General features: G+C 41.7%; 1 protein-coding gene across 3 annotated transcripts in view; it reads left to right on the plus strand.

The window, feature by feature from the left end:
* The window catches only part of METTL9 (methyltransferase like 9), a 107958-nt gene extending 91928 nt beyond the window's left edge, over nucleotides 1-16030 (plus strand). For all 3 annotated transcript variants that reach the window (XM_053694857.1, XM_053694858.1, XM_053694859.1), the window contains one exon: nucleotides 15375-16030. In XM_053694857.1, coding sequence (XP_053550832.1) covers nucleotides 15375-15577 — 203 coding nt within the window. In that variant the 3' untranslated portion in view covers nucleotides 15578-16030. The remainder of the gene's footprint in view (nucleotides 1-15374) is intronic.
* Nucleotides 16031-19454: the final 3424 nt, after the last annotated feature.

The following is a 19454-nucleotide window of genomic DNA, read 5'->3' on the forward strand; positions in this document are numbered from 1 at the left end:
ATTATCACATTTTCTAAATTCTCTTGGTATCTTTATTTGAAATGCAAAAATGTATGTTTAGATGCCGGCCCATTTTTGGTGAACAACCTGGGTTGTTCTTGCTGATTGGTGGATAAATTTATCCACCAATGAACAAGTGCTTTCCATGGTACTGAACCAAACAAATAGCTTAGATGCCTTCTTTTTCAAATAAAGATAGCAAGAGAATGAAGAAAATTTGATAATAGGAGTAAATTAGAAAGTTGCTTAAAATTGCATGCTCTATCTAAATCATGAAAGAAAAAAATTTGGGTTCAGTTTCCCTTTAAGGTTTTTCAAGGATATTTGGATAAATTCTGTCCAAAATCAATGGATTCAGAGCATTTTCTCTCAAGGGTATAGAATGGGATTTAGAGTAAGACCTACTGTGAGAAGATTTTTTCTCACGTATCCCAGCAAATCCAGTAAAAGCTCAGGCTTTCCTGAAGTGTGTTTCAGACCTGGAGTCTTCAGGGGTAATCATGCCAGTTACTTTTCAGGAACAAGGTTTGGGGTTTTATTCAAATCCTATTCATTGTCCCAAAGAAGGAAAATTTTTTCAGACCAGTTCTGGATCTGAAAATTTTGAATCGTTATGTAAGAGTACCAACTTTCAAGATGGTGACTATAAGGACTATTCTGCCTTATGTTCAGCGAGGACATTATATGTCCACAATAGACTTGCAGAATGCATACCTTCATATTCCGATTCATCCAGAACATTTTCAGTTCCTGAGATTCTTTTCTAGACAAGCATTACCAATTTGTTGCTCTTCCATTTGGCCTAGCAACAGCTCCAAGAATCTTTTCAAAGGTTCTAGGTGCCCTACTCTCTGTAATCCGAGAACAGGGTATTGCGGTGTTTCCTTATGTGGACGATATCTTGGTACTAGCTCAGTCTTTACGTTCTTCAGAATCTCACACAAATCAACTAGTGTTGTTTCTTTGGAAACATGGTTGGAGGATCAATTTACCAAAAAGTTTCTTGATTCCTCAGACAAGGGTCACCTTTTTAGGCTTCCAGATAGATTGTGTCCATGACTCTGTCTCTAACAGACAAGAGACATTTAAAGCTGGTTGCAGCCTGCCGGCACCTTCAGTCTCAGTCATTCCCTTCAGTGGCTATGTGCATGGAAGTTTTAGGTCTCATGACTGCAGCATCGGACGCGATCCCCTTTGCTCGTCTTCACATGAGACCTCTACAGCTTTGTATGCTGAACCAATGGTGCAGGGATTATACAAAGATATCACAATTAATATCCTTAAATCCCAATGTTCGACGCTCTCTGACGTGGTGGATAGATCACCATCGTTTAGTTCAAGGGACTTCTTTTGTTAGGCCAACCTGAACTGTGGTCACAACAGATGCAAGTCTTTCTGGTTGGGGAGCTGTTTGGGGATCTCTGACAGCACAATGGGTTTGGAAATCTCAAGAGGCGAGATTACCAATAAATATTTTAGAACTCCGTGCAATTCTCAGAGCTGTTCAATTTTGGCCTCTGTTAAAGAGAGAACCGTTCATTTGTTTTCAGACAGACAATATCACAACAGTGGCATATGTCAATCATCAGGGTGGGACTCACAGTCCCCAAGCTATGAAAGAAGTATCTTGAATACTTGCTTGGGCGGAATCCAGCTCCTGTCTAATCTCTGCGGTGCATATCCCAGGTGTAGACAATTGGGAGGCCGATTATCTCAGCCGTCAGACTTTACATCCAGGGGAGTGGTCTCTCCGTCCAGATGTGTTTTCACAGATTGTTCAGATGTGGGGTCTTCCAGAGATAGATCTCATGGCCTTTCATCTAAACAAGAAACTTCCCAGATACCTGTCCAGGTCCAGGGATGTTCAGGCGGAAGCAGTGGATGCGCTGACACTTCCTTGGTGTTATCATCCTTCTTAAATTTTCCCGCATCTAGTTCTTCTTCCAAGAGTGATCTCCAAAATCATCATGGAACTATCGTTTGTGTTGCTGGTGGCTCCAGCATGGCCACACAGGTTTTGGTATGCGTATCTGGTTCGGATGTCCAGTTGCCAACCTTGGCCACTTCCGTTAAGGCCGGACCTACTGTCTCAAGGTCCGTTTTTTAATCAGGATCTCAAATTATTAAATTTGAAGGTATGGAAATTGAACGCTTAGTACTAAGTCATAGAGGTTTCTCTGACTCAGTGATTAATACTATGTTACAAGCTCGTAAATCTGTCTCTAGAAAGATTTATTATAGAGTTTGGAAGACTTACATTTCATGGTGTTCTTCTCATAAATTCTCTTGGCATTCTTTTAGAATTCCTATAATTTTACAGTTTCTTCAGGATGGTTTGGATAAGGGTTTGTCTGCAAGTTCCTTGAAGGGACATATCTCTGCTCTTTCTGTTTTATTTCACAGAAAGATTGCTATACTTCCTGATATTCACTGTTTTGTACAGGCTTTAGTTCGTATTAAGCCTGTCATTAAATCAATTTCTCCTCCTTGGAGTCTTAATTTGGTCTTGAAGGCTTTATAGGCTCCTCCATTTGAGCCTATGCACTCTTTGGACATTAAAATGCTTTCTTGGAAAGTGTTGTTCCTTTTGGCCATCTCCTCTGCTAGAAGAGTTTCTGAGCTATCTGCTCTTTCTTGTGAGTCTCCTTTTCTGATTTTTCATCAGGATAAGGCAGTTTTGCAGACTTCTTTTCAATTTTTACCAAGGTTGTGAATTCTAACAGCATTAGTAGAGAAATTGTTGTCCCTTCCTTGTGTCCTAATCCTAAGAATTCTTTGGAAAGATCCTTACATTCTTTGGATGTGGTAAGAGCTTTGAAATATTATGTGGAAGCTACTAAAGATTTCAGTAAGACTTCCAGTCTATTTGTTTTATTTTCTGGTCCTAGGAAAGGTCAGAAGTAGTGATGTCGTGAACCTAAAAATGTGGGTTCGCGAACATGAACGCGAACTTCCCCAAAAGTTCGCGAACCGGGCGAACCGCTATTGACTTCAATGGGCAGGCGAATTTTAAAACCCACAGGGACTCTTTCTGGCCACAATAGTGATGGGAAAGTTGTTTCAAGGGGACTAACACCTGGACTGTGGCATGCCGGAGGGGGATCCATGGCAAAACTCCCATGGAAAATTACATAGTTGATGCAGAGTCTGGTTTTAAGCCATAAAGGGCATAAATCACCTAACATTCCTAAATTGTTTGGAATAACTTGATTTAAAACATCAGGTATGATGTTGTATCGATCAGGTAGTGTAAGGGTTACGCCCGCTTCACAGTGACAGACTAAACTCCCGCAGCGGGTACAACAACATCATCATCACACTGTACGTCCATGTGTGTAATGCTGCCTGACTGAGACATATCCCTGTTCTCTACATCCTCTGGCAATAATGGTTGCGCATCAATCATTTCTTCCAACTGATGTGTAAATAACTCCTCTGACAGATCAAGTGAAGCGGCTGTGGTGGTGGCGGCAGGCGGGCGAGTGGTAACTTGAGAGGTGCCCGAAGCTAAGCTGGAGGAGGATGGTGTGTCAAGGTTCCGAGCGGAAGCTGTAAAAGATTGGGTGTCCTGTGTTAGCCAGTCAACTATGTCCTCAGAAATGTTCGAGTTTGGGGTAGGTGGCCTCTGAACACTGGGCATTATTCTAGGGCCAAAGGGAATCACAGCACCACGAACACAACGGCCCCTGCGGGGTGGCCTTCCACTTCCTTTCATTTTTTTTCCGATTGGTGGTACTATGCGTGCAAGCTACTGTGACAACAGATATGAGTAGCACTGGGCACTGGCAGAAGTTGGCAGAGTAGACGCTGTAGACCTGACACACACGCTTGCAGACAACTAACTGCTATTCAATCTATTACAGTCAAAATTGTATTTTTTTTTTTTAATGTACACTACTGTTACACCAGATATGAGTTGCACTGGTGTGACACTGTGCCCTGGCAGGCAGGCCCTGAAACGCACACGTGTGAAGGAAACTGACTGCTATTATTTAACACAGTCGAAAAAGTGTTGTGTTTTTTTTTTTTTTTAAATCTACACTACTGTTACACCAGATATGAGTGGTGGCACTGGGCAAGTGGGCACAGTATACGCTGTGAGCCTGACACACACGCTGGCAGGCAGGCAACTGCAATTAGATTACACAGAAAAAAAAAAAAAAAGCAGACTGATGTTCTAGCCCTAAAAAGGGCTTTTTGGTGTGCTGTCCTTACAGATGAGTCCTTCAGGACTGTAGTGGACACTGAATACACTAGCATAGCTATCAATTTCCCTATTAAATCTGCAGCAGCTACACTGTCCCTCCTCTCACTAAGAATGCAGCTTCCAAATGAATCTAAAATGGATGCTGTCTAGGAGGTGGAAGGGTCTGGGAGGGAGTGTCTGCCGCTGATTGGCTGTAATGTGTCTTCTGACTGTGAGGTAAAGGGTCAAAGTTTACTCAATGATGAAGAATAGGGGGCAGATCGAACATCGCATATGTTCGCCCGCCGCGGCGAACGCGAACATGCTATGTTCGCCAGGAACTATTCGCCGGTGAACTATTCGCGACATCACTAGTCAGAAGGCTTCTACTATTTCCTTGGCTTCTTGGTTAAAACTTTTGATTCATCAAGCTTATTTGGAGTCGGGTCAGGCCCGACTCCACTTCATGGGCCTTTAAGAATGAAGCTTCAGTTGATCAGATTTGCAAAGCGGCTACTTGGTCCTCTTTGCATAAATTTAATAAATTCCACCGTTTTGATGTATTTGCTTCTTCAGAAGCAGTTTTTGGTAGAAAAGTTCTTCAGGCAGCTGTTTCAGTTTGATTCTTCTGCTTTTGATTTAAGTTTTTTTCTTTCATTTATGAGAATAAACTTATTTTTTTGGGTTGTGGATTAATTTTTTTCAGCGGAAAATGGCTGTTTTTATTTTTATCCCTCCCTCTCTAGTGACTCTTGTGTGGAGTTCCACATTTTGGGTATTGCTATCCCATACGTCACTAGCTCATGGACTCTTGTCAATTACATGAAATAAAACATAATTTATGTAAGAACTTACCTGATAAATTCATTTCTTTCATATTGGCAAGAGTCCATGAGACCCACCCTTTTTATGGTGGTTTTGCTTTTTTGTATAAAGCACAATTATTTCCAAATTTCTTTTGTTGATGCTTTCTACTACTTTCTTTATCACCCCACTGCTTGGCTATTCGTTAAACTGAATTGTGGGTGTGGTGAGGGGTGTATTTATAGGCATTTTGAGGTTTGGGAAACTTTGCCCCTCCTGGTAGGATTGTATATCCCATACGTCACTAGCTCATGCACTCTTGCCAATATGAAAGAAATTAATTTATCAGGTAAGTTCTTACATAAATTATGTTTTTGGCAATGTTAGAGGATCCCAGCCCTTGTGGGGGGAGGGGTCCGAGGCCTTAGAAGCTGGATGGCAAAATGGATATGACGTTAGGGAATGAAGCCAATCTCCTTATTGTCTTCATTTTATATTTATTTATGTTTTTCGGTTCCATTTCTGAGCTTGGGTGAATGAAGCCACTACTCGGCTGGTCCTGTTGTTCTCATTCAACTTGGGCGTTCACCTGATGGGTGCTGCCTTTTCATTTTATTTCTGTTCCGGATGGATGTGTTTAATTTGTTTTTATCCTTAAGCTCAGGTTTGTTAGATTTTCGTTTTTATAAATGTTCTTCTCTGGAACCGATACTTGTGACTAGTGGTCGCGTGGGCACTCCCTCGGAGTTGCGCACTTGTTGAATATTAATTTTTAGTTTCTAGTTCATTTATCGATCCTTTGGGACAAATTTTTCTTGGACCTTGAACAGTTTCAGAGTGTCCTTATACCAGGCTGGTACTGGTCGGGCGCTTTTTCAGCTGTTACCAGGGTTCATGTCACCTTCATGGTGCTGAGAATGCCTCTTGGCCTATTCTATGGACTCCGGGGCTCGGATCCTAAGGAAGTATGAGGCCTGTGGTTTATATTCAACTTCTCCGGACGGAGGGTTGAGTGTGCCAATCTAAGGTTGGTTGGTTCAGGCTACTTGCCTGGGCTATGAATCTGCTTCTTGCAGACAACTTCTAGGTTCTTTAGGTCCCCGGGGACTTAGAACTGTTATTTCCATTAAATGGAAGTTAGGAGATGTGTGTGTGACCTGTTTGGTCTGGTATGCCGGGTGATTAATGTTTGGGTTTTCACTCGAGGTTCTTCCGGATGCTGACTCTTTAGCCTATTGCGCTTTTTCTTGCGGTGGCGAAGTATCATCCTTTCCCTCTTTTCAGGGGATCGTCTGGTCTGGTGCACGGGCATGTTTGTGTCTCTCTCTGTACCGAGTTATATTACTCTTAGAGGTAGTGTGCAGGGGTTCCTTGCCTTCTGTGGGAGCTACGGCTCCAGCGTTTGCCTGCTCAAGGTAGTTTTCCTTGAATAATAGCTTCTTCAAGCTCTCTGTCGTCTGTTCCATCTAATACCCTCGGTCGGACTTCGGTCTTTGACGTTTGGGTGTATTGCGTCCTCAATGTTATGCTAGCCTTAGGACTTGTCAGTAGAAGTGTCGGTTGGGTACGGAGGGCCGCCCTTCGAGGGTCAGGCAGTTGTCTATTTTTCCTCGATACTCCGTTTGGGTTTTTGTGGGCAGTGCCTTACGTTAATTCTCTGAGATGGCGAGCAGGGTCCTGGGTTATCATTTGCCTTCGGGTATTGATGTTACCCTGCCTGTGTGTGTTTAACGTGTTGTCGCTTGCCTATGAGATTTCTTGCGATCCATTTGCACTGGGTATTGATTTTCAGACTATTCAGGAGTCCTCCTTGACTCTTGGGTTTGAGGCTATTTCTAGATCGCCAAGTCTACGGACTTTAGATGCGCTCCTCCTTGGAGGAGGCAGTTTAGGGTTCTTTCAGAGATTGGATCTTTTGATCGACCATTGTACCCTGGCCCTGGTTCATGTCTCTCCATGGAGGGCTGTGGACGGTTCGGTTCATTCTTGATGTTTGTGGTCCCGCTGGCCCCTTTCGTGGGGGCTGGGGCTCTGTGAGAGATGCCTATCTGACTGTGGCTTCGGCTTTAGGTCTTTCGGACGAGCCCCTACCGGTCTTCTGGTGCATTTACGAGGTTCCTGTAGACTCCAGGTGTTTTTCAACTGGGTTGGCGATGTGGCCAAGGGGTATCTCCTCTATGGTAGGGTTTTTTCCTGTTTTCAGTCCCTTCTCTTCCAGAGTAGGGTTTGGGTTCTCCTTGTTCGGAATTACCTTTAGTATTCGTGGAGTCCTGGGGGTCTTTTGTCCTGCCTTGCAGGGTTTTTTTTCCTTCCTGCATTTCAGGTTCCTGGGAGGGGAGCTGTGATGTAGTGTCTGGTTCCTGCAGCAGGAGGCTGAGTGTTTGCTCCAGTGGGGGCTTCTGCTACGTGTATCCAATATATGGATGCTGAGGTTTTTGAGGGACTTCTTCTCTTGGGAAGTGTGCCCTTTTTGCCCACAACTGCGTGTAGGGGGTCTTGTACCCAAGCACAGTGTTTCTCCTGACTCACAGTAGCATGCAGTTTGTAGCAGCAGTCTAATACGGGACTTTGCCCCTCGTTGATCCTCTTTTTCTTTTTCCTGTAGTCTGAGACTCTTGTCTTCGGTCTTTTGACTAGCCTGTGGGCTGGGACTGTTATCCTGGATGGAAGGTTGGAGATCGGTTACTCAATGTAGTGTTGACCTTTTTCTGCTGTTGGTCCTCTCCTTTGAGGGAGGACTTTGGATGTCCTCCTTCTTTCTATTGGCGTCTGGTGCCGGAAAGGGGCGTTCCTTGGAGCCGCTATTTGGTGGGCTGTAAACCCTTGAAGCTTCGCAGTTGGAACCATCTACAGCGATTTGCCCAGTGATGGTGTATCCAGTTACAGCTGATTGCCTTTGTCTAGATGCTAACAAGCTTTGACGTGCCTTTAGGAGGTTTGAGTTAGCACCTTTTGGAGGCTGGTCTTTGAGAGTTCCTGTTCGGGGCGGTTTGAGTTTCTCTGGGAGAGCTCCGTTCTAGCTGCTGGGATATTTATCCTGTTTCTGCTGTCTCTGTCTATCTGCCTCCAGATCTAGATATGTTATGAGGCATCGGGGGACTCCTGAATTTCCTGGAGTACCTTAGGGTATGCAGTATAAACTGAATTGTACAATGGCACCACTGTGGCTATCTCCCCTAATATGGAATTACTCCTGAGACTAAAAACGTGTTAAAGCCTCCTCTATGTGGTTAGAAGAGGGGAGTGGTGCTGTGCATTAATCAATATCAACTAGCTGGTGTGGGAAAGAGCCCACAGAAAAGACTGCACTACTAGCATTCTAAGCCTAGACTTGTGCAGAGAGTAAATTTAGTGGACTCAGCTGACTGCCCTACCTGTATATATTGCAGACTAGCTTGGGGAAGTGCATTGCACAGGGGTGAGTGCATTGGTAACAGGGCTGTGTACTTTTTAACAATAGCATATGTTCACATTTTCAAAGTGAACATTTTATAAGTGAGGCATTAATTTTTAAGAATTATACACAAATTGGACAAGGATTGGGCAAGGGGCAAGACACAAGGCAAGTACTCTTGTATTACTATGTTTTATGTATATCATTGTATCCTTTTGCAAGTGCTGCTGTAACACTGTGTCTTATGTGTTTACTTGGTTCCCACTTTCAGAATAATGCTCAATATCTTCATACTCCTTTTTGCTACCTCTTGTCTCTACAATAAACTACATTACTCAGTTACTCCTTCTCCCTCTCCACCTGCACTGTTCATTAGCCCATCTCTCTTATACTCACCTTACTTTTGTACTCATGAACTCTACTTATTCCTAAATACTCTCTCTCCCCCCTGCACTTCAGTTAAACAACAGTCTCATTACTGCAAATCTGCTTCTCATCTCATGTCACTCTCCCTCTTGCTCATACTAGCTGCTGGCGACATTTCCCCTAATCCTGGTCCCTCACAACCTCCTAACCTTTCACATCCTTGTGTGCCTTTCAATAGACTTCAGAAACTAAACTCTGGTAACCTTAATCACATTCCTCTTACATCTAAAAACCACTCCCCCTTCACTTGTGCACTCTGGAACTCTCGCTCTGTTTGCAACAAGCTAACTTCTATCCATGATCTCTTTATCTCCCACTCTCTTAACCTTCTGGCTCTTACAGAAACCTGGCTCTCTACTTCAGACACAGCATCCACTGCTGCACTGTCACATGGGGGTCTCCATTTCAGCCACACTCCTAGGTCTGGCAATAGACAAGGAGGTGGTGTCGGTATTTTACTTTCCTCTCATTGCACCTTCCAACAAATACAGCCCTTCTCTTCACTAACATTTTCTTCATTTGAAGCACAAATGATTCGGCTATTCTCTCCCCTCTCTATACGTGTTGCAGTCATATACCGCCCCCCTGGCTCCCCAACTCAATTTTTAGATCACTTTGCTGCCTGGCTTCCTTATTTCCTTTCCTCAGACACCCCTGCCCTCATTCTTGGCGACTTCAACATCCCCCTTAACAATCCCACTGCCCCATCTGCTAAACAACTTCTGCAACTCACTTCCTCTTTCGGTCTGTCACAATGGACTGATTCTCCCACTCACAAAGACGGTCACTCCCTTGACCTGATCTTTAGCTATCGATGCACTCTCTCAAACTTCTCAAACTCCCCTTTTCCTCTTTCTGACCACCATCTCCTTACCTGCAACATATCATCCCTTCCTACAACTCTCCCACCTCCTACTCCTCACACCAAACCTCACAGAAGCATTAGGTCTTTAGATCAGCAACAACTTGCTAATTCCCTTCAACCGCTCCTCTCATCCTTCTCCTCCTTTTCCTGCCCTGAACAATCTATCCGCCACTATAATTCCACCCTTATATCCGTCCTTGACAATCTCGCCCCTCTTACCACTGCTAGGAAATCACACACTCATCCCCAGCCCTGGCATACTCCTCTGACACGGTACCTACGCAGATGTTCCCGTACTGCTGAACGGCATTGGAGAAAATCACGGAGTTCAGCTGATTTTCTTCATTACAAATTCATCTTGAACTCCTACTACTCTGCCCTTAATCTCCACAAGCAACACTACTTCTCTACTCTTATCTCTAACCTTTCTTCAAACCCAAAACGTCTGTTCTCCACTTTCAATACTCTCCTCCGCCCTCCTCCACTTCCTCATACAACTTCTCTGTCAGCTCAAGACTTTGCCAGTCACTTCATTAACAAAATTGATTCCATCAGACATGAAATCAGTTCTCAACACAATTCCATTCTCTCCCCCCCTCAAATACTCTCACTCAACCACAACCCTCATAACCTGAAACTTAGTTCATTCTCCCCGTTACTGAGGACGAAGTTTCAGCACTTATACTGCGCTCTCACCTCACTACCTGTCCCCTTGACCCTATCCCCTCACAGCTGCTTCCCTCTCTCTCTGCTACCCTTACCCCTATACTAACACACATTTTCAACCTCTCCCTCAGCACTGGTACATTTCCCTCATCAATGAAACATGCACTGGTCACACCTATCCTCAAAAAACCTTCCCTTGATCCTACCTCCCCATCCAACTACCGCCCAATTTCTCTCCTCCCTCTTGCTTCAAAGTTTCTCGAAAAACTAGTATATGCACGCCTATCCCATTTCCTTACGTTAAACTCCCTTCTTGACCCGCTGCAATCTGGATTTCGTCCCTATCACTCCACAGAGACAGCTATTGTTAAGGTCACCAACGACCTACTTACAGCTAAATCAAAAGGCCACTTCTCTCTGCTTATCCTCCTTGATCTGTCCGCAGCCTTTGACACTGTCGACCACCCTCTTTTGCTCCAAACCCTCCAATCCTTCGGCATCTGTGACACAGCCCTTTCGTGACTCTCTTCCTACCTGTCAAACCGTACCTTCAGTGTAGCCTTCTCTGGGGCCTCCTCTGCCCCGTCACCACTTTCTGTCGGAGTACCGCAAGGCTCTGTCCTCGGTCCCCTTCTATTCTCAATCTATACGTCATCACTAGGTTCCCTAATTAAGTCCCACGGTTTCCAATATCATTTGTATGCCGATGACACCCAAATCTACTTCTCTGCACCAGAACTATCTCCTTCCTTGCTAACCCGTGTCACTAACTGTCTTTCTCACATCTCTTCCTGGATGTCCTCTCACTACCTCAAGCTAAATCTCTCCAAAACTGAGCTCCTCATTTTCCCCCCTTCTTCCAAAATCTCCACCCCTAATATCTCTATAACTGTCGACAACTCCATCATTACCCCTACCTCGCATGCCCGATGTCTCGGGGTCACATTTGACTCAGATCTTTCCTTCACTCCTCACATTCAGTCCTTGGCTACAGCCTGCCGCTTCCACCTTAAAAACATCTCTAAAATTAGACACTTCCTTACGCAAGACACAACTAAGATTTTAATCCACTCTCTCATTCTTTCCCGCCTTGATTACTGCAACTCTGTCCTCTCTGGTCTCCCCACCTGCCGCCTAGCTCCTTTACAATCCATAATGAATGCCTCTGCCAGACTCATCTTCCTTACACGTCGCTCTTCATCTGCTGCGCCTCTCTGCCAATCCCTTCACTGGCTTCCTCTTGCCTCTAGGATCAAACACAAAACTCTCACTCTTACATACAAAGCCCTCAACTGCTCTGCTCCCCCCTACATCTCAGACCTTGTCTCCAGATACTCTCCCTCCCGTCCCCTTCGCTCTGCTCATGACCTCCTACTCTCCTCCTCTCTTGTCACCTCATCACACTCCCGTTTACAGGACTTCTCCAGACTGGCTCCCATCTTGTGGAACTCTCTGCCTCGCTCCACAAGACTCTCTTCTAGTTTTAAAAGCTTCAAGTGCTCCCTAAAGACTCTACTGTTCAGGGACGCATACAACCTACGCTAACCCTTCCTAATACTAGTTCCTCTCCTCCACTGCAATCCCCTGAACCCTCTTAGCATGTAAGCCTAAAAGTCCAGCTGTTTGTAGATCACCTTCTTAAGAGCTGACTACAACAGTGCAACTTTTGGAAGGGCCCTCTACCCTATAATTGTTTTGTTGTACTCCCCCTTTTGTTTATAGCGCTGCGGAATCTGTTGGCGCTCTACAAATAACCGATAATAATAGAGAGAAACACTGAATAAATAAAATATAACTTTTATTGGACTACAATTAAAACATTGGGGACCCAGTGTGAAAACACATTAAAAACAACTAAAGACCTGTCGACAAAAAATCCTGTGATTATGTTATTGCCTTTGAGATGTAATAGATTGAACCAGGAATTAGTACTGTGTGGTAAGCACCTAATATAGAGCCAACAATTATTACCCTTACTTAAATTGAGGGTGTTTACGGGTGGATAATATACAAAGTAGGGGGGGGGTGGAGAGCAAGTACAGGTAGCCCTCAGTTTACGCCGGGGTTAGGTTCCAGAAGGAATGGTTGTAAATCGAACCCGTTGTAAATTGAAACCCAGTTTATAATGTAAGTCAATGGGAAGTGGGGGAGTTAGGTTCCAGGCCCCTCTCAAAATTGTCATAAGTAACATCTAATACATTATTTTAAAAGCTTTGAAATGAAGACTTTAAATGCTAGACAGCATTATAAACCTAATAAAATAATCACACAACACAGAATATATAATTAAACTAAGTTAAATGAACAAAAACATTTGCTAAACAGCATTATAAATCTAATAAAATAATCACACAACACAGACTTCACTTGCATTTTTGTGCAAATAGTTCTTTCTATGCATTCCAATCTGGACTGAGTTATAGACAGGAAGATCTTGTTCCTTTGAAGTCTGGTTAAACTGATTAATTTCAGCTTGCTTGGCTTTGCTGCAACACAAGCGGACAGCTCCACCTACTGGCTATTTTAATAAATGCACTGCTTCTCAATGCTTTTCAATAGCAGTCACATGACTGGAAAAAAAGGTTGTTATTCTGAACGGTGTAAATTGAACCGTTGTAAAACGAGGGCCACCTGTACTGTTGTATTGTGTAATGCTTTAAACACGGGTGTGGTCTGATTATACTGTCAATTATGATCTATCAGACATCCAGTGTGTATGAAGATACTGGAGGATGATCTGATACTGATGGAAGGACGTGTATTGTGTAATGCTTCAACACGTGTGTGAGTTCTCGGTGTACTTGGTCATATTCATTGATATAAAACCCATATACCAATTTATTACCAGGTATTGGTTCCCTTCGTTATTACTGTATGAGCGATGTTAGAGTATATTTGTGTTTCCCCTAAAATTGCTGGAACCAATTTCACAGCAATGTTTAATCATAAAATAGAAGGAAATACTAAATATACATATCTTCACAGCAAGTGGAACTCATTCTAGCTGTGGGATCACATACCGCATAGCTGTAATACCAGTAAATATAACTATTATCTGGTATAATGTTAGCGTACCAGTGATTACATACGTAACTAGTGTGTCCAGTAGATTATAGTATACTCTTTTTATGGTCACTGCCGTTAGATCGTAATCATTCTGCTGCTACACTGTAGCGTTATCTACTGAAATGTTGAAATTACTATGGATATCGATAAGATAACAGTCCAATTAAATGTTATTGTTACTTTTGTGCTGGAACAATTTTCACAGCACCATTATCTAGTAAATTGACTGGATTTCAGTGAATATACAAATTATAAAAAGGATAATACAAAAGAGTACCAGAAATTATAAATACTCAGCGTGGTAGAAAGTATTGCTGTGATTAAATAACCTAGATATTGATGCTCTTAAGCTCCAAGTAAAGGCAAATGTATCCTATAAATTCTTGTGATTCAGTTCAGTGTGGAAGTTATCGTTCAACAATTGCATTCTATTGAACAAGTTTAGGACACATGTACAAGTATCAAGTCCCTAAGCCCCACTTAGCACAATAGGTGTCTCTCAAATAAGCTAGCAACCAGTTAACATAATACATACTGTAGGTAAATGTAGGAGCTGTCCTGGGCAATAGCGCCTATCCGTTAACAATTATAGAGTTAGGTTGTGTGTGTTTAACTGGCTACCATGACAGCAGTCAACAGGTCTAAAGCTAATAAAAATTGGAGCTCCCGAAAGCGCCCTACCCCCTGGCGCGTTTCGCCCGTATAGGGCTTTGTATAACGCATACTCCGTAAAAACTCTATTGCAAAAATATTTCTAACGCTAAAATGCGCTTATGTGCGGTTTATTTTTTTTATGTTGTAGATTATCTTAATTATGTGGTTATACAACTATGAAAATTTCTACTCCCCTTCTTTAACCCCTTAAGGCAGAGCTTTCCAAACTTTTCATGTCAGCGACACACTTTTTAGACCTACATAATTTCGCGACACAGTAATTCAGTTGTACTAGCAAACAGGAGTTTAAACGAACTTGTTTTAAGAGATACAGACACATACATAAATTATATAATAAAGAAATGTATTTACAAGTAACAGTACAACAGTAACAGTGCAAGTAGTTTAATAACACCAATAGTTACTTACTTACTATTTTAATGGGATGAACACAGTTTCTGAATATTTGGTGGAATATTAGACACTCGCATTTTTAAGCTTCCCCTTCCTATCCATATATCAAGAGCAGGAACAGCAATGCACTTCTGGAAGCTAGCTGCAAAAAAACCCCACTGACTTCAGCTCAGCGTTTAAGCTGCCGCCCTCAGAGCTCGGCGAGTCCGATTGACTACTGCCCACACTGCAAACACACTGCTGTCCCACTCAATGACTACACATGCAGCCATGATCCAATTGAGGAGACTAGACGTGCAGTCAGGTGCCAATGTGCCATTAAAGACGCCAATGGGAATAGTTTCAGTTCCCACTGAGCTGCACCAATAGGTTAAGATGATATGTGACCCACTAGGTATCAATCACGTGTCAACCATGTGATATGCGTAGCAGGCAGGTAGAAAGTCAGAAACCAAAAAAAAAAAACATTTAAAAAAATTAAAATTTTAAAAAAATTGTGCTGAAGCAGGGACACACCTACACACTGCTGCCGACACACTAGTGTGTCCCGACACACAGTTTGGAAAGCACTGCCTTAAGGACTAGCGACATATCCTGTACGTAGCTGGTCTTTCTGTAGGGATTGCGCTTTTAATAGCGCAATCTCACCACCAGCAGCAAGACTAGCTATTTCTGGCGACCAGGAGGGAGGGTATATTAGCGCTGTTGCCTTGCTTGCGGCGGGACACGCCCAATTTTAAACAAGGAAACCCTTAACGACCAGTGATGTACATGGTACATTGCTGTCGTTAAGGGGTTAATAATTTTGGAAAATATTTTACATTAAATAAACTGCTATGTCGTTCTAAATAAACATAAAATCTAAATCGTATTTTCTGTCTGCTTGTTTTCCTGTTTAGGTGGAAAATGGGAGAAACCTGCGGAAGTTATGGAAGTAACCGGTAAAGTCTGGGAAGAGCAAGTGAACAGCCTGGCGGATGTCTTCCAAGAAGCTGGTTTTGCAGTAGAGGCCTTAACCAGGCTGCCATATTTATGTGAAGGAGATATGTACAATGATTACTATGTGTTGGATGACGCAGTTTTCGTTCTGCGACCGGTGTAGATCTGCAAGTACAGTCATTCAGGATGCAGAGGATCATTCCTTATCCTGTTGGTGCTATAACCCAATGAATGATTTCCGTAGACAAATTCAGAATCCTCAAATGCCAAAATCATATTGTATATCCAACAGGACATTATTTCTATATATGTGTATATGAGTTGTGTTGTTTGTATGTGTACAGAATTTTCATCATGAGAACTTTTTTTTATCCAAGTCAACCGTTCTACCTATTCTTCATCAGAAGGTGAAATGATGTTTTTATGTCATTGAGCTAAAGTTTGCTGTGAAACAGATGGCTACAGTTGGTTACACAGTATACTGTCAAGTGAAGATTTTTATTCAGATGAAATATAGATTGGCAATAAAATGAAACATCAGAGAAATGTTTGGATTTGCCATTATAAAGCACATTTTTTAACCTCATCAATAAAATGTTCAAGATGGTGAAACAAATGTGTGTTTTTATTTGTTTTAGTTGTTGGATTTAAGAATCTAATTGTGGTGATTTTTTATAAATAGATAAATATATGTTGAAGCGTATGGGTGGCAGCCATCTTGTGCACATGCAGGATACATTGTACATCAGAGAACAGGGCGAGAATATTTTCAGTCTGAATGATATCTATTGGTGTGTTTTTTCTGCAGGATTTTGTGAACTATGGATGCAAACATTTCTATTTGCAGCTTGTTTTTGGAAATTTGTGTTTGGATCTGGACTTGATTTCTTAAGGGCCTACCTCTTTGTGCAGAACTCTTCATTAGCCCAACAACTAGCAGTGCTGCAAGTAGACATCTCTTATAGTATATAATTAAAATATATTGAGCAATGAGTCGCTTTTCCAATTACTAACCACTGTTTGGAAGATATGGAAGAGTCAATATGCCTCTGGTTACAAGGTTTTGTATACAATTACCTACAGGAGTTCCAGACCATTACTAACAACCTTTTTGTTTGAGGATCATGGGGCTATTACTCATGATATTGAGCCAGCTCTGTCCTCAGCCTGTTGGGATGCTGCAGAATCCATAGAGCCAACAGGGCACCCAGGCACCACATGGCCAGAAGAGACTGTAAAGGCCCTTAAAGGGCCATAATACCCAAATGTTTAAACACTTGAAAGTGATGCAGCATAGCTGTAAAAAGCTGACTAGAAAATGTCTCCTGAACATCTCTATGTAAAAAAGAAAGATATTTTACCTCAAAAGTTCCTCAGTAGCCACCTCCCATTGTAAAGGATTTCTAAGCAGCATTTTAGTGTGTCTGTCCTGGGACAGCTGAAAGGATGAGCCTCGTGAACTCTCATATTATTTCACCAATCGGGTAAAGGAAGCTTACTATGAAATCTCATGAGAGTTAAGTCAAATCTCATGAGATCACAGTAAGAGTTCATGACCTCAGCACTGCTGATGCTGATTGGCTGCTGTTCATTTCTTCATTTTTTTTATTTTTACCTGCAGCTGGGTAGCAGCTGAGTATAACTTTTTACACAGAACTTACTCTGAGCTGAGGAGATTGTGAGGTAAAATATCTTCCTTTTTTACATAGAGATGCTCAGGTGATATTTTCCTGTCAGCTTTTTACAGTTATACTGCATCAGTTTCAAGTGATTTAGCATATGAGTATTATGTCCCTTTAAGGCTAACCGGCTTAAGAAAGAACAATGTCATTAGATGCTGGGGTGGAGAGTTCTGAAGAAAGTGATGAGGAGAAACAAGACGTATGGGGATGTTCTATGTTCTCATCAGCCCAGACCACTAAGCTCCTTCTCAATGTTCATGATAGATACTGGGGCATTAGACAAGCTGTTTTGCTCTGGAACATACCTGTTCTTGATCAGCTGATAGAGAGAGTTAGGAAGCTCCTGTGTTTTGGGGCTTAATATCGGCAGTGTTGCTGGAGATCAAAGGGATTTTTTTTTTACTTTTCTGAGCAACTGGTTTGGATGCAAGATCCATCTGCCTTAAAGCTAATATGGGTTTTCACCTCAATTAATGATAAGTTTGTTTAAAAGCAACAGAGGCACTTTTCTTAGGTTCTTTCTTAATGATAAGGACAAATATATATGAGTAGTTGTCCTAGTATTGTGTTTTATATGAGGGACCAGATTGATATATATTACTATATTTTTTTGCTATTGTTTATATTCAGCTGTGTATCTTTCCTCTGGTGCATTTTCTTGGATCGTACTGTAGCTTATGAATTGGGGACTTAACTGGATAATATCACATGACTTTCCTGTTCAGCCTGTAGGCTCTTGTTTCACAAATCTCAGAGCTCAAAAACTTTACAGAGTCCAATCAAGTCTACCCAGGTTCCTCAATTTCTAAAGTATCTGATAAAAATGTAGTAGGTAATTGCTGTTATATATTTTGCATGTATAGCATACTTGTGTATCCCAATAAAACTCTTCTCTACCTCTGTGTCAGAAGCTATGCACACAAACTCATCTCTGTATCTGATTCATTCATATCCTGTCTGTGTACAATGTGTTCATGCCGCACTGTGGTATTATTTTGATAAACAACTGGTAATCTTGAATCTGCTAATTGAATGTGTAAAACGTTTTGTGACCTTGGTTCCTGTGTGCCCATGAAGACCCTGATCTGTATTTCCTTTGCTATGTGCAGAGCTTCCAACTGTCCCATATATTGTAGGAGAAGCCCAGTTTGGGGGCTCTGTCCTAAAAGGGACAGTCTACTCCAGAATTGTTATTGTTTAAAAAGATAGATATCCCTTTCATTTATCATTCCCCAGTTTTGCATAACCAGCACTGTTCTATTAAAATACTTTTTACCTCTGTTATTACAGAAGAAATGTGGGGTGTACCTGCACAAAACAATATGGAATGTACCTCTAGCTCTCCTCTGGAGGTTCCCTAGTGAACCCCTAAATAAATACCAGGTCAAAAACGTGTAATAGAGGGGAGCGCCAAGAAAGGCTGAGGTAGATGAGGACCAAAGAGGGGGATAGAAGAGCTCTTGTATGAATATAAAATTGTACTAGTTTAATATAAAATGACGTAAAAAAGCGTAGACATCACATAAAATTAATAGCATGGATCCATTTTAAAAACAATACTGCTTATAATAAAAACAAAGGATAAAGTTGCAATGTTGGAGAAAAAATTATCCGTATATCTGATTGGTACAGATATAGTAGCATGTGAAGAGTGTCCTAGTGAAATATCAAAGTCATAAAAGTCAATTCGTGTCCATCCAATTTAGTGATCAAATGGTGATCAAATGATAAGTGTCCAAAATAACGTGAATTTTGATGGTTGGGATGAAAAAATGAAAAAAATAGAAAATAGTGGTACAAAAAAATGTGTAGCACTATAACGTTTTGATAAAGGCCAGGAGATTAAGGCCGAAACGCGTCGACAGATTTGAGTAAGCATATTACCTATATATGAACTTTAACAGTTGATATATTCTACATTATTGTTTTTTCTTTTTCCACAGGTTTTTGATTTTTATTTTTGTTTTAAGTTGTTTTTTTATACTATTTTTTAGCATCATCAACTTTTTCTTATTTGGAGCACACCATCATCACTAAAGAGTTTGTTGGATAAACTTTTTTATTCCTTTCAATTGTTTATACCTACATTTTTTCAATTTTCACGTTATAGTGCTACACATTTTTTGTACCACCATTTTCTATTTTTTTCATTTTTTCATCCCAACCATCAAAATTCACGTTATTTTGGACACTTATCATTTGATCACCATTTGATCACTAAATTGGATGGACACAAATTGACTTTTTATGATATTTCACTAGGACACTCTTCACAGGCTACTATATCTGTACCAATCAGATATACGGATAATTTGTTCTCCAACGTTGCAACTTTATCCTTTGTTTTTATTATAAGCA

This window comes from Bombina bombina, chromosome 11, assembly GCF_027579735.1.
Source record: "Bombina bombina isolate aBomBom1 chromosome 11, aBomBom1.pri, whole genome shotgun sequence".
NCBI lineage: Eukaryota > Metazoa > Chordata > Amphibia > Anura > Bombinatoridae > Bombina > Bombina bombina.